Source organism: Myodes glareolus, chromosome 3, assembly GCF_982192425.1.
Source record: "Myodes glareolus chromosome 3, mMyoGla1.1, whole genome shotgun sequence".
NCBI lineage: Eukaryota > Metazoa > Chordata > Mammalia > Rodentia > Cricetidae > Myodes > Myodes glareolus.
This window is the reverse complement of record NC_142028.1, coordinates 73,918,752-73,933,819: the sequence shown is the minus strand read 5'-3', so window position 1 is coordinate 73,933,819 and position 15,068 is coordinate 73,918,752. Positions and strand designations below refer to the sequence as shown.

At 45.5% G+C, this 15,068-nt stretch overlaps 1 protein-coding gene across 1 annotated transcript; it reads right to left on the bottom strand.

Moving 5' to 3' along the window:
• Positions 1 to 6,278: 6,278 nt before the first annotated feature.
• On the bottom strand, positions 6,279 to 15,028 carry C3H1orf50 (chromosome 3 C1orf50 homolog). The gene is made up of 5 exons (XM_048434598.3): positions 14,876 to 15,028; positions 14,644 to 14,759; positions 8,596 to 8,682; positions 7,352 to 7,483; positions 6,279 to 6,884 (listed from the first exon to the last, which is right to left on the bottom strand). The coding sequence occupies exons 1-5, from the start codon at positions 14,952 to 14,954 to the stop codon at positions 6,699 to 6,701; spliced, it is 600 nt and encodes a 199-aa protein (XP_048290555.1). The 5' UTR covers positions 14,955 to 15,028; the 3' UTR covers positions 6,279 to 6,698.
• Between the last annotated feature and the right edge of the window lie 40 nt (positions 15,029 to 15,068).

Here is a 15,068-nt window from a genome sequence, read left to right as displayed (position 1 = left end):
GAAAAGGGTGAAGGAATGAGAGGGGGTCAGATGTGGGGATTATTTTAAAAGCAGAGCTGAGGGGCTGGAGAGATGGCTCAGTGGTTAAGAGCACTGACTGCTCTTCCAGAGGACCTGGGTTCAATTCCCAGCACCCACATGGCAGCTCACAGCTGTCTGAAGATCCAGTTGCAGGGGATCTGACACCTTCACACCAATGCACATAAAATAAAGTTAAATAAACCATAAAAAATATTAATAAATAAATAAATAAATAAATAAATAAATAAAAGCAGAGCTGATTGGCATGCGGAGAGCAAGTGGCATAAAGGATAGCGTAGCTTTTGTGAACTAAATAATGTGAGATAGGTGACCATGGGAACGCCGAGGATGTGAAAGGCTTCGGGGTAAACTGAGAGTTCCTGTGGACACACATTAAGTTTGTAATGACTGAGTCAAGAAGAGAGGTCAAGTATAGCAGCAGGACAAATGTGCATGAACAGAACAGATCGGAGCTTGGAACGTGTGAGCTGGCAGCTTAAGGGCGGTAAGGTATGGGAATGGGTTAGAGCATGCAGGAGGGAGAAAGTGCCAAGAACCTGGCCCAGAGGAAGTTTGGATTCAGAAATAGTAAAGTAGAAGAGATCAGGATAAGACATTATTCCAAATATAGATGAGGACAAGTACCTTTGTGGGAGCCCCAGCCTCAGTGCCCCTTCCCAGGTACCCCCAGCTCATTTCTACCTGGATGGGTTCTGACACACTTTCAAGCAGTGAGCGACCCCACTGAATCAAATGTTTACAACCATCCAAGTCCAATTTCTCCAGGCACTCTAAGCACCAGCTCCTTACGAAACAAACTTACCTTCAGCACACATGGTGAATGCCAGAGACATGGGTTCAGCTGTTTATGCATAGTATAATGTTAGGGAAGTTACTTCTCTGGCCATGGCTAAGCTCCTCTACATGCCGAACACTGAACACTGAGCGAGCGGTTCCCACGTTAGCTCACACTTTCATCGTGCTTTGATTTGATTTTGGAGACTGAGTGAATGTACATTCTCAGAAAGGTTCCACCTTGTTGGGTTTTTTTGGGGGGAGGGGTGCAGCTGGGACCCACCAACTAGGCTAGGCTCGTCAGTGAACTCCATCCTGCCAGCACTGAGATTACAAGCATGTGCGACCACGCCCAGATTTTTTAAATTCAATTTTATGTGCACTGGTGTTTTGCCTGCATGACAGGGTGTCAGATCCCCTAGAACTGGAGCTACAGACAGTTGTGAGCTGCCATGTGGGTGCTGGGAATTGAACCTGGGTCCTCTGGAAGAGCAGCCAGTGCTCTTAACTACCAAACCATCACTCCATCCCCCATGCCCAGATTTTTTAATGTGTATGCTGAGGATCAAACTCAGGTCCTCTTTATGCAACAACTATTTTATTACCTATCTCCCCAGTTCCCCATACACCTTTTTTCACTTCTTTAAAACAGAAGCTTCCGGGCTGGAGAGATGGCTCAGTGGTTAAGAGCACTGTCTGCTCTTCCAAAGGTCCTGAGTTCAATTCCCAGCAACCACATGGTAGCTGACAACCATCTGTAATGAGGTCTGGTGCCCTCTTCTGATCTGCAGGCATACACGCAGAAAGAATATTGTATACATAATAAATAAATTTAAAAAAAACAACAGACGCTCCCTTGCTGTTGTGCAAACTAGTCTGAAACTGGCATTGAGACCCCTGCCTCAGCCTTCTAGGCTCTGAGAGTGCAGGTGTGTACTAGAGACGTGCATGCATCCCACACTGGCCAAACTCCTTGTGTACGTCACCTCTGTAGAGCTCGAAAACATTACTGGGGTAAACATGACCGAGGTGGTTATGACTGTGGTTATGACTGGACTCAAAGCAAACACAGCTTTGTTTAACCCTGACCTCATCACTGCCATCTGAATGGCCATGAGCCATGTTCTCAACTGGAAATGCTCCTGCTCAGACCTCCTGGGTGTTGGGCCACATGAAGATTAAATCAGATAAAGGGAACATCTGATAGAACCAAAGTTCCCTAGACAGCATCATCTCTTCATCTATGGCTAGTATCATCCATGTTTGGGGAACAAGTAATGCCTTGAGAACGTAAATACACAAGGACTCCTTCCAGACCCCTGGGGTGGAGAGGAGCTCAGTCAATGGTTATAACCAGTGAGCCTGGGCAGAGTCAGCAAGGAAGATTCTTGAAGCAAATACAGATCACTATTTATGCTAGAAAAGATCAGAATATCTGTAACACGGTCCCAGATGTTAGCACAACTGACTCCATGATGGAAGTGCCATTCAGGCTGTAAAACATGTAGACAGCAGCACCATCTGTCAAGATGAAAACAAAGACCTAATCCATCAAAGTCCATAGTTCTGGGAAAGTCTTGAAACACACTAACCTTCCTTTTTGGCTTCTGCAGCTCTGCTTCTGATTTGACTATGCTTGCTAACTGATGTCAACCCAGGACATGGATTTTGTGCTCGAAAGGTCACCCAGAGAAAGGCTTGAGGCTACACTGGGACCCTGAACACCCAGTGTAGTCACCAGCAGCTAATAAGACTTTCTATTGTCCAAGCAGTCTTCTCTGGTGAATACCCCACGTCTTTCTCTTTCACATTTTGTTGAGTGGATCAACACACTTGAGCCAGAAATTCAAGAACTGCAAAAGATCTCCTCCTCTCACGCATGTCCTCACATTTTATTAGCTAACAAGGTAGCAGTCTATCCCACTTCAACATGCTATGCATCATCACATCCGGCGGTGCTCACTCTAAGTCACACCACTGTTGTGTAGCTCTAAGGGGGAAAAGTCAAAACCAAACAAGGACTAGGAGAGATGGCTCAGTGGGTGGCGAGTCCGTGCTGCTCTTGCAGAGAAAAGACTGATATCTCTGGCCTCTGTGAGTACCTGCATATGTGCCCAGATCTCCTGGTTCCCCCCCCCCAAAAAAAAAAAAAAAAAAAAACAAAGTGACAGACCACTGACTTCTAGGAGCACTCAAATTCCAGATATATGAACACAGAGGAATTAATTCCACTGTGCAACTGCCACAATCTGGCACCTCACACTCCAGGGGTGCGAGCTCAGTCCAGACCCTCATTGGTTCCTGTGGGATGAGGGAATGAAAGCTCTTCACGCCCTTCCCTCCAATCATCCCCTGCTTCTTCGAGTCCAGTAGTACAGACCTTGGTTCCCGTCCCATCGCCTCAGCCAGCGTTCACTTCAGTTGCTGTACTTCCAAAGCGGCCAGGCTGCCATCAACACCCTTCGTGTTATTTTGGCACTGACCTCTTTAGTTAGAATTTTCTAGCCAGGACAGTCTTACCACACCCCTTGTAAAGACCAGGATGACTTCGCTTGATGAGGTTAAAAGCAGATCCAATAAATTCCGCCCAAAAAGAACCTTTCCTAAGTCCCGAAAGACAAGCCTCCTAAACACTGGACGTCTTCCTGTATTCTACAATGGCCTATGCATACCTCCACTAAGTCCTTGTACCACGCTGTAATTGCTAACCTGCTTGTTCCCCTAGCAGACTGTGTGCTTCTTTGAAACGGGGCCCTGTGCTGAGATAATCCTCTAGAACCTGGAAATGAGAAGGCACTTGGTGCTTAGGAAATCACCAAGACAGAGGAAGGAGTGCTGACGGAGAGTGGCTGCTGCATACACTCACTGGGTCCTAATCCCCCATTCATCAATAGCCATCCCTCAGCCAGGCAATCAGATTAGCCAGGTAAGAGCACTGGCACTACCTGGTGGTCAAAATGGGAAGTACATCTTCTTGGACAGAAAAGTTTCTCTTTGGAAACCATTGATTTCCAGGCGCAGCTCACTGTTAGAAATATCAAAAGTGAGAGAAATCTACATTTTCAGTGATTCAGCCTGATACTGCATGCCAAAGGAACTGAGAAACATAGAGGGAACCGGAATGTAGCCAGGAGGTTATTCTGCCAATGCTGATGTTGAGTCCAGATCCGTGGTATCAACACCATCCAACCACAAATGCCTTTTACCCCAAACCAGTTACTTTTTCTGTCTCAACACTGATCTCTGCCTTCTGATCTCCATGCTCTTGTGCAATGCTTTCCCTTGAATGTAGGTCGGCCTAGAGACTGGCGAAGATGTCATTTCTGTGGTGCGACTCCACAGGCTGGAACCTCCGTCCTGCTAGTGAGCTCCCATCCTTTCTGATGCAGTCCACCTGTCTGCCGGGACTCCTGTGGTAAGAAGCTCAGGAAGACCCCTACCTAACCATCAGCAGGTAGCCTAGCAATCTCCAAGGAATCAAAATTACGAGAGCTTGGAAGCGGATAGTAAGGCCCTGAGAATCCAGCACTAGCCAAAAACCTAACTACAGCCTTGCAGTACCAAAGAAACCCTGAGGCTGAAGACAGTGAAGCCATGAGTAGGTGAGTGTCGCCGTAAACCACTAGACCTGCGACAATGCTTACTTCCCTACGAACCATGCACTACTCAAAACCATCATTACCACCAGGTCAGAACCTCCTCTAGACCTGGGCAACGTTCCGGAGTCAGGATCCAAAACACCCCAGTAAAGTCTACCAGGTCTGCAGCTTCCCAGCGAGGGGCTTTCCGCAGCTCACACAAGACAGTTCTGTGTGAACTGAATGGCCATGTTCCTTGCTAGATCTTGGCTTCTTGTGCTAGGCATGGGCCACTTCTAGCTCACAAGGTGCATTGTTCATAAGGGAAGCCATGAACAACAAGACACAGTGTATACCTGAAGTTGGGCTTGTGGGCTTCAGCACATACCCCTCATGGTTTTTGTTTTTTTTTTTTTTGATTATTTATTTATACAGTATCCTGCCTGTAGGCCAGAAGAGGGCACCAGATCTCATTATAGGTGGTTGTGAGCCACCATGTGGTTGCTGGGAATTGAACTCAGGACCTCTGGAAGAGCAGTCAGTGCTCTTAACCACTGAGCCATCTCTCCAGCCCACCTCCCTCATGTTCTTTATGAACACATTACAATAGCCTACACAGCAATGAAGAAGCAGTCACTCTGCATATGCTATAAATTTAGCTAACTCAGCCAAACAAATAGGAAACAAAGTAGAACCTAAAAAAATCCACTCAAAAGAGTTTTGGGCAGGGGCTGGAGAGATGGCTCAGTGGTTAAGAGCACTGCCTGCTCTTCCAAAGGTCCTGAGTTCAATTCCCGGCAACCCATGGTGGCTCACAACCATCTGTAATGAGGTCTGGTGCCCTCTTCTGGCCTGCAGACATTCACACAGAATATTGTATACATAATAAATAAATATTTTTTAAAAAAAAAAAAAGAGGAGTTTTGGGCATAAAAGGCCCCATTCGGTACTGCTTGTCTGCAGTACTAGAGATGGAACCAGAGCCTCATGCATGCTGTGTGAACACACTAACATTAAGCTACATCCCCAGTCCCTCTACAGTTCATGACTTATTCAGTAAGCAATAAAAATGAGTTTCAATCAGTGTTAACGTGTTAGGTGTGATAGCTCAGTCCACTAGGGAGGCTAAGGCAGGATTATCACATTGATCAAGGCCAGCCTGTGCTAGTCAGCTGCAGGCTAACCTGGGCTACAGAAAAACCTCTAAACACATAATCCCAGTCAACCCACAATCTGTGGACAGGTCAGTCATTCTTCTTGTTTTCACCTGCACTGCTCTACTCTCTTCCACAGTCTCTTTTGGAAAAGATTTTACATGTATGTATATGTATATCTGGGTGTCTACATAGCTCATGGAAATCAAAAGTGTGATGAGGTCTCCTGGAGTTACAGGTGGGCCAGGCAGTGTTGGTGCATACCTTTAATCCCAGCACTCAGGAGGCAGAGGCAGGCGGGACTCTGTGGCCAGCCTGGTCTACAGAGCGTGTTCCAGGATTCTAGGATAGGCTCCATAGTTGCTGAGAAACCCTCTCTCGAAAAAAAAAGAGTTATAGGTACTTGTGGGCTGCCCGACATGGGTGCTCGGAATAGAGCTCGGGCCCTCTAGCAGAGCAGCAAGCACCCTAAACTGCTGACCCCCTCTCCAGCCCTTCCACACTCTATCTTAGAAATGCCATTTGATGGGTTTGTCCTGTGGTGTGCTGAGCTCAGGCAGTGGGCTCAGACAATAGCAGCAGCCTTTGCCACCTCCTCCAGCTCTAAGCTTCTGCTAGGTTTAGGATGACTGCCTCAGGCTCCAGTCACTCACTAGGCAGGGAGGGCAGAAGGGCGAACCAGGACGCTATGAGGCCTGAAACTCTAGAATCAGCACTCTCACCAGCCATGCCAAGTTGTCTGTTTCTTTTTATCCTCCGTAGGCAACACTGCAATTCCTGAATCAACCTTAAATTGGCACAGCACGTACGTAGACAGCTTCAATACCAACCTGACACAAAAGACAGGAAAATGACCCACCATCTTGTTGTAGGAAGAGGGCTCTTCCTTCCCCAGTGCTGAGGTGAAGGAGAGCATTAGCTAATCCTCTGAAACCGAGTGACTGGGCATCAGTGGGCCCAGGAAGATCCCACAAGAGTTCAGCGACTCCTTACCCTCCCAACTGACAGCAAACAGTGTCTACATCCACCAGGCTCTCCTTCCAAGAAGTTCATGATTCACCCCAAAACCCAAAGTCCTCATGAGCCTCCCACACACACACAAGGAAGAGAATGCAGACAAGGAGATGGTTGGTGGTGGTCAGGCCTTGTCTCAATGAGTTAGTCCCTGGAAGTTGGGTTCAGTGCATGGGGGCAAGGCCATGGGCTGGTTCAGCAGCTTGTCCATCATGGCAATTTTAGCATCTTGCTTCTCAATGTCTTCGTATGGAGTCCACGACAAGTCATGCTGCAGCTTGTAGGCACCAAGGAAGTCATGTGGACGGCCTGCTCCCCATTCCTAGAGGGCAAAGGAGCAAGTCCTCATTAGGATGAGAAGTGAACAGGGCTCTTTCTCTACACAGACTTCTTTTTATGCTTTTCACTTCAGACTATTCAAACCATCACTGGAAGTCATATTACACAACAGAAATAACGAATATCATCAGGTGGTGGTGGCGTATGCCTTTAATCCCAGCCCTTGGGGGACAGAGCCAGGCAGATAGATCCCTGTGAGTTTGAGGCAAGTCTGGTCTACCAGGAAAGCCAGGACTGTTACACAGAAAAACCCTGTCTTGAAAAACAAAAACAAAGAAAAAAGGAAAGAATATCATTCAAGCACCCACACAACTTTTCATCATACCTGGGCTCACATCACCTCACTTTCTAGGAAACCACTGCCCAAGCTGCAGGCTACATTTTCATACAAACATACCCAGCATTTCTCAAAGGCTGGACTGGCCTAGAGTTAAGAATGAATGTTCTTACCTCTGGAGAAATGATGGAAAAGTACTGCTGGCCACTTTCCCGCTGGTAAAGATAGTAAATGCTGCCAGGTTTTTTCACCATGTTACAAGCCACGTGGTGCAAGTCAGCATCTCTGCGAGCATCTTCCAGTACCTGCCAGCCACACAGGTAAGGCAGGTGATGAGTCAGAGGTACCCAGCCTCACCCACATCACCCTAACCAAAGCACTAACTCCAAGCTTGCAGTCTGGTTCCCCAGCAGCAATGGTTCACTACTGGGGTGCAGACGGTTTGAAGAGTGGAGGCTACACAAGCTGCGGTGCTGGGTAAGCTGTTAGAGGGGGAGATGTTTAAATGCTGGTGCGGCTGACTTGGGGGATTCTAAGTTCTTCTTTTCCTGGGTCAAGTACATTTCTTTTTCTTTTCTTTTCTTTTTTTTTTTTTTTTTAAGTACATTTCTTAAGAAACTCTTCCTTTCGGGCTGGAGAGATGGCTCAGTGGTTAAGAGCATTGCCTGCTCTTCCAAAGGTCCTGAGTTCAATTCCCAGCAACCACATGGTGGCTCACAACCATCTGAAATGAGGTCTGGTGCCCTCTTCTGGCCTGTAGGCACACATGTAGACAGAATATTGTATACATAATAAATAAATAAATATTAAAAAAAAAAAACGAAACTCTTCCTCCTTTAAAAAGCTCTGTCTTACCTTTCTCCTGGATAGGAAACAAAACTCACTTCTGCTTAACTTCTGTTATGGTTCAGATGTCATTTGTCTCCTAAAGGATGCTAGGAGCCTGGCCACCAGCACAGTGACATAAGAGGGAGGGCACTGCCCTCAGAAGGGAATTCTGGGGAGAGTGACGTGAAGACACAAACCAGAACTCGATGTTGTAAAAGTCAGGGCCTGACGTCTGAATCTGTAGCCCTGTTTCAAGATGTGTCTGTTCTCCCACACATGTTCTGCTGTGACTAGATGTGACCCCGAGAGTTCTCCCCAGAGCTGAGCTACACCAGCACCATGTCCCTCGAACCTCTAAATGTATGTACAAAATAAACATCATTATAGGGCTAACCTGCTCCAGGTATTTCATCATAGCAACACGAAATAAACTAACGAAACCTCTTGGACATATTTCTGACATTTAATCAAAAGGTCTACATGTTCAGAATGTACGAAAAACAAAGAAGGCACCATGATTATAAATTGGACTTACCCTCCCAAGCAAAGGAAAAGAAAAGCCTGCCTAACCTGCACTGGCCTTTCTCACCTTCCTAGCTTGTTCTTGCAAGTGTTGGATTTGCTCAGCAATGACTGTCAGCTTGTTAGTAGCATTTGCTCGGATGAATTCATCAGCCTACAAAGGAAAGAAATCACACTGTAGGGTGAAAAGGTCAGTGTCACCTGTGGTCACATCAAGATGCAATTCAAGAACTTATGCCAAAGCTTCTGCTTCTACCTAAAGTGTTCTTCTTATTCCATTGCCATGTAAATTCCCACCCACCCTAGAGCCCAACTCAGGAGAAGCCCACACTGTAATGATCCCACACCCTTCATCTATCTCCACTACCATTCACTCTCAGCTCTATTCACAAGGTTTTGGTGCTTCCACATCCTCACCTCCTGCCACCAAACATGAGCACATCCTCCATCTAATGATCACTCCCTTTCCTCTCTGCACGACTAAACCCATTTCTCAGGCCCCTTGTTTGGTTTTGCTTTCCCACTGTGGAGTCCAGGCTGTTATGTGATGTGGGATTCCTTATATATGTGCTGCTTTATTGGTTGATGAATAAAGCTGTTTTGACCAATGGCTTAGCAGAGTAAAGCCAGGCAGGAAATCCAAACAGAGATAAAGAGAGAGAGTAGGTGGAGTCAAAGAGAGGCCATGTAGCTGCTGGAGACAGACACCCAGAACCTTTACCAGTAAGCCACAGCCTTGTGGCAATACACAGATTAATAGAAATGGGTTAATTCAAGATGTAAGAGCTAGCTAGAAATATGCCTGAGCCATTGGCCAAGCAGTGTTGTAATTAATATAGTTTCTGTGTGGTTATTCGGGTCTGGAAGGCTGGAAATGAAAGACCAGTCTCCTACTAGTTATGGAACTCACTAATGAACCCAGGCTGGCTCAAGCTTGCAACCGTTCTGCTTCTTCTTCCCAAGTATGAAGATTATTGATGTGCACCACCACACTCAACCCATTTGTTTTAAATGTTTGAACACTTTTTGTTTTTTGTTTTTTGTTTTTTGAGATAGGGTTTCTCTGTAGCTTTGGAGACTGTCCTGGAACTAGCTTTTGTAGAACAGGCTGATCTCAAACTCACAGAGATCTGTCTGCCTCTGCCTCCCAAGTGCTGGGATTAAAGGCATGCGTCACCACCACCCGGCTCAAATAAAGGTTTTTTTGTTTGTTTGTTTGTTTTTCAAGACAGGGCTTCTCTGTAGCTTTGGAGCCTGTCCTAGAACTCGCTTTGAAGACTAGGCTGGATTCACACTCACAGAGATCCACCTGCCTCTGCCTCTCAAGTGCTGGGATTAAAGGCATGTGCCACCACTGCTGGTTCAATGTTTGAACATTTTTAAAATTAAAAAAAAAATGAGTTTTACAATGAAAATCAAGCCAGATGTGGTGGCACATGCCTTTCATCCCAGCACTCAGAGGGCAGAGGCAAGTGGAGCTCTGTGAGTTGGAAGCCAGCCTGGTCTACAGCCAGGGCTACATACTGAGATTGTGTCTCAAACAAACAGCAAGAAAAAATCAAAAGATGCTTGTGATGGACTCTGACCATCACCTCTGTTGGATCACCTACATCATACTACCTAGAACTTCAGCACATACACATAATAAATTTAAAAAGGGAAAGGGCAGCAACAGATGGTCTTACAGCTCATGGGGAGAGATGCACTTTGTTCTTTTTTTTTTTTTTTTTAATATTTATTTATTATGCATACAATAGTCTGTCTGTGTGTATACCCGCAGGCCAGAAGAGGGCACCAGACCCCATTATGAGATGGTTGTGAGCCACCATGTGGTTGCTGGGAATTGAACTCAGGACCTTTGGAAGAACAGGCAATGCTCTTAACCTCTGAGCCATCTCTCCAGCCCCCGCACTTTGTTCTTAAGACAAGAAAATCCATACGGCTAACGAAGAGGGAAGCTGCCTCCATATGTAAGGCAGGTTCAGAATGGGGCAACCTCATAATCAACCCCCTTTTCTTTAAAGGGGTATTTTTAGCATAGCAGTGGTGGTACACACCTTTAATCTCAGCACTCGGGAGGCAGAGACAGGTGGATCTCTGTGAGTTCAAGGCCAACCTGGTCTACAGAGTGAGTTCCAGGACAGGTTCCAAAGTACAGAGAAACCCTGTCTTGAAAACAAAAAAAAACAAAAATAAATTTATTTTTTATATACAAATGTTTACATGCATGTATATATGTGCACCATGTGCTTGCTTGGTGCCTGAGGAAGCCAAACAGTATCAGGGCCTATGGAACTAGAGTTGTAGAGATATAAACCATCTTTATGGGAATGGGTACTGAACCCAGGTCCTCTGCAAGAGCAGCAAGTCTCAAAACATAAACAAACAAGATGGCTGGGCCATCTCTCTAATCCCCCTTTTCCTTTTAAGGTGGCAGCATGTAAACTAGAACCTAACTAAAGAGAAATGAAGAGTATTTTTTTAACTTTTATTAATTATATGTGTGGTGGTTTCAAAGAAAATGGCCCCCAAAGGATATGGCACTACTAGAATGTGCAGCCTTGTTGGAGGAAGTGTGTCACTGTATGGGGAGGCTTTGAGGTCTCCTATACTCAAGCTACACCCAGTGTGGAACACAGTTCACTTCCTGCTGCCTGCAGATCAAGATATAGAATTCTCAGCTCTTTCTCCAGCACCATGTCTGCCTGCATGCCACCATATCCCACCATAATGATAATGGACTAAACTCTGAAACTGTAAGCTACCTCAATTAAATGTTTTCCTTTATAAAAATCACTGTGGTCATGGTGTGTTTCAGCAACTGAAACCAGCTGAACTTTGCACCTTCAGCTACGTGGTTCTGGCTTTAGAGTCAAGGACAGAAGAAGGATTATGGAGCCTCCCCCCATGACTAAGGAAAGCCACTGAGGCCAGGCATGGGTATCCCTGCATGGAGGCCCAGAGAGGCCACTCATGAAGATGTGAAAGTGAAGCCTGGATTTTGTTGGAGACCCCAAGATGTTGGAGATGCCAGAGAACTATGCTATACCCGCCAAGAAAAGCTGTTAACAGCGAGTGGAACCAGCCCAAGAGAGAAAAATGTGTTGCAATCAACAAAACTGGAAGGAATTGGAGATCTGGAAAGTTTTGACATCAGACATGGAGATGCAGAGTTTTGAGTTTGTCCAGCTAGTTTTCGGTCTTGCTTTGGTCTCGTATTTCCTCACTATGCGCCCTTCACTATGTTTTGGAATAATAATGTATATCCTGTGCCATTATAAGTTGAAAGTATGTTATCTGCATTTCTATTTTGATTTTACAGGGGATTACAGTTAAGAGATTACACGAATCTCAGAAGAGACTTTGAACTTTAGACATTTAAATAAGTTTGAGACTGTTACAGGTGATAGAGACTTTTCAAGTGAGACTGATTTTTGCATTATGATATGGCTAAAAGCCTTTGGGAGAGAGGGAGTGGAATGCAGTAATTTTAAAGAAAATGGCTCCTACAGGGAGTGGCTCTATTAAGAGGTAGCTTTGTTGAGGTAGGTATGGCCTTGTTAGAGGAAGTGTGTCACTGTGGAGGTAAGCTCTGAGATATCAAATGCTCAAGATACACCCAGTGTCTCAGTTCACTTCCTGTTGCCAGCCTATCAAGATGCAGGACTCTCAGCTCCAGGACCATGACTTCCTGCATGGCACCATGTCCCACCAAGATGATAATGGACTAAACCCCTGAAGCTCTAAGTCCCCCCTCAGCCCATTAAATGTTTTCCTTTATAAAAGTTGTTGCGGTCACGGTGTCTCTTCACAGAAATTGAAACCCTAACTAAGACAGTATGAGTATATAAGTGTTTTACCTGTATATGTGCACTGTGTGTGCCTGGCACCTGAAGAATTCAGAAGAGGGCACTCAGTCCCCTGGAACTGGAGTAATGAATGGCTGTGAGCCACCAGGTAGGTTCTAGAAACCAAACATGTGTCCTCTGCAAGAACAAGTACTCTTAACCCCGGAGCATCTCTCCAGTCTCAAAGGTACTTACAATTGCTAAGCACTGATCCTGTACCTAACCAGTCCAAGAACCTCTATTAATAATGACATCTAGCTCTCTAGATATGATAACCTTACTTAGGCATTAAGACTCAGGTGTAGCAACTGAGGTTTTACAATTAATAAATGGCAGTTGAGGGATCCGAACACAGATGAGTCTAATTCCAAAATCCATGCCTCAATACCAAATCTCCCAAAGCTTTCTGAACACATATTAAGGGAGCCATGAGCCAGTCCTCTTAGCAAGTGCATTTCATATGTTGATTCACTTAGCCTTAGATCTTTTTATTGTATGGGTATATGTGTCTGCCTGCATGCATGTAGGAGCATCATGTTCAAGCAATGTCCACAGTGGTCAGAAAGGGCATCTGATCCCCTGGGACTGGAGTTACAAATGATTGTGAGTTGTAATGTGGGTGCTAATAACAGAACCTGGGTCCTTTCTAAGATCAGTCAGTGCTCTTAACCACTGAGCCATCTTTCCAACTCTCAATTTGTTTGTATAGCATCTTTTGCTTCAGTTTCTCCAAGATGAATTGGTTACACTGGAGAATTGGAGGCAACATAATAATATAACCTTTATATTTCACTAGGTTATGGTATAAAAGACAAAAACTGCATTCCTTCTTTCTTTGGCTGAGACTGTGATTATCACTCAGAGAAACTCAAAGTACTGTTTGCCCAAGATTTTGAACCTTGCTACTTCCCTCTCAATAGCAATTTGACTAAATAGACACATGATAGTCTTCTAATCCACAAAAGTTCTATTTTGTTCCCATTTCTATTTTTTTTTAAAAAAAGTAAGGTTTTAATTAAAGAGGCTTTCCTAAACATTTGAAGTTTTCTTAAATAAAACAGCAGACATAGCTTTTTATATGAGGGATTTGGTCACATTATCATTAATTTTCTTTTTTTTCTTTTTTAAAAATTATTTATTTATAACAAAAAAAGAAAAAATATTTATTTATTATGTATACAATATTCTGTCTGTGTGTATGCCCACAGGCCAAAAGAGGGCACCAGACCCCATTATAGATGGTTGTGAGCCACCATGTGGTTGCTGGGAATTGAACTCAGGACCTTTGGAAGAGCAGGCAATGCTCTTAACCACTGAGCCATCTCTCCAGCCCCATTAATTTTCTTGACCAAAGCAATCTTTTGAACATGATCATTGCCAATAAGCTAGTTTACACAAGAGGGAGGGGACACTAGAAGCTTTTAAAGTAGTCAGACTCTGGTACTGAAAAGAATTCTACAGCTGGAAGTCTTGCTAAGAAGAGAAGGACCTAGGGGCTCTCCCACCTCAAATGTTTCATTTTACAGACCCTGAGCTCCAGAGAGAAGCAACCCATCCAAAGCTAATGTGCCCAAACTTCTATTGCCTTTTCCATTATTCTACTTATTATGGGAACTGATGTCTAAGTTCTGGACATGGGAATACTGAACCCATTGAAATTCATCAGGTGTGGCAGCCCCTGTTAATACCCAGCCTGGGAGGCTGAATAGGAAGCCAGCCTGGGCTATCCAGCAAGATGAAACTGTCTCCAGTTGTTGTTTTCATTGAAAATGAGAATTTTATCCTGTCCCTTTTTACATGTGTTTTTGGTGGCGCTGAGGATCAAATTCAGCCTAGGCAAGGGGTGTAACCATTAAACTACACCCCCTGCACCAATTTTTTGTTTAAAAGGAAATAGCATATATTTCTTCCACAACGTCTTAGGTAGCAGATAAAGACTCTACGGGAAGCAGCATAAAATAATTAACTATTCAAGTATATGGGATGGAAGACGAGCTTGCTGGCACACACCTTTAATCCCAGAACTCAGGAAGCAGAGGCAGTTGGAACAACTGAGTTGGAAACCAGACCAGTCTAATAGTGAGTTCCATGATAATCCTGTATCAAAAACAAACAACAAGAAAGAACTGGAGATAGAGTGATCCTCCTCGTGTGTGAAATGGGATGGTAGTACTGCCGAGCTCACAGGCTGTCCCAGGACGCAGATGAAATTTTAGGTCGGAGCCCAAAGAGGCAGGGTTTAAAGTACGGAGATGGCTATTCCTCACCTTTTGCACCTGCTCGGCGAGCGCCACGAGGTCTAAAGGATCCCCGACCCGGTTGGTGTGGTAGGGGCTCACCAGAGCCAGGCCGCCGGGGGTCGGGGTGAGCTCCACCAGGGCTCCTGCGACACACACCCGGGAACACGGGCATAAGTTGTAGCCCTCAGCCTCCCGCGAGGCAGCAGAGATGAGCCGCCCGGCTACGACCTCGTCCCTCGGCCAACTCAGCCCCACCTACCTCCAGGACCCGCCGCCTCCTGTACCCCTAGATTTCCAGTGCCTCTTTCCAACCGGCCGGGTGCCTCCGGGTCCGCCATGACAGCACTTCGGCCCCACAGCCCACGGGGGAAATGAAGCGCAGGCGCACAAGAGTTTGTGGGCGGGGCTTTCTCATTCGCAAGCCATTGAACGGCGTGTCTGAGCTTGGAGGC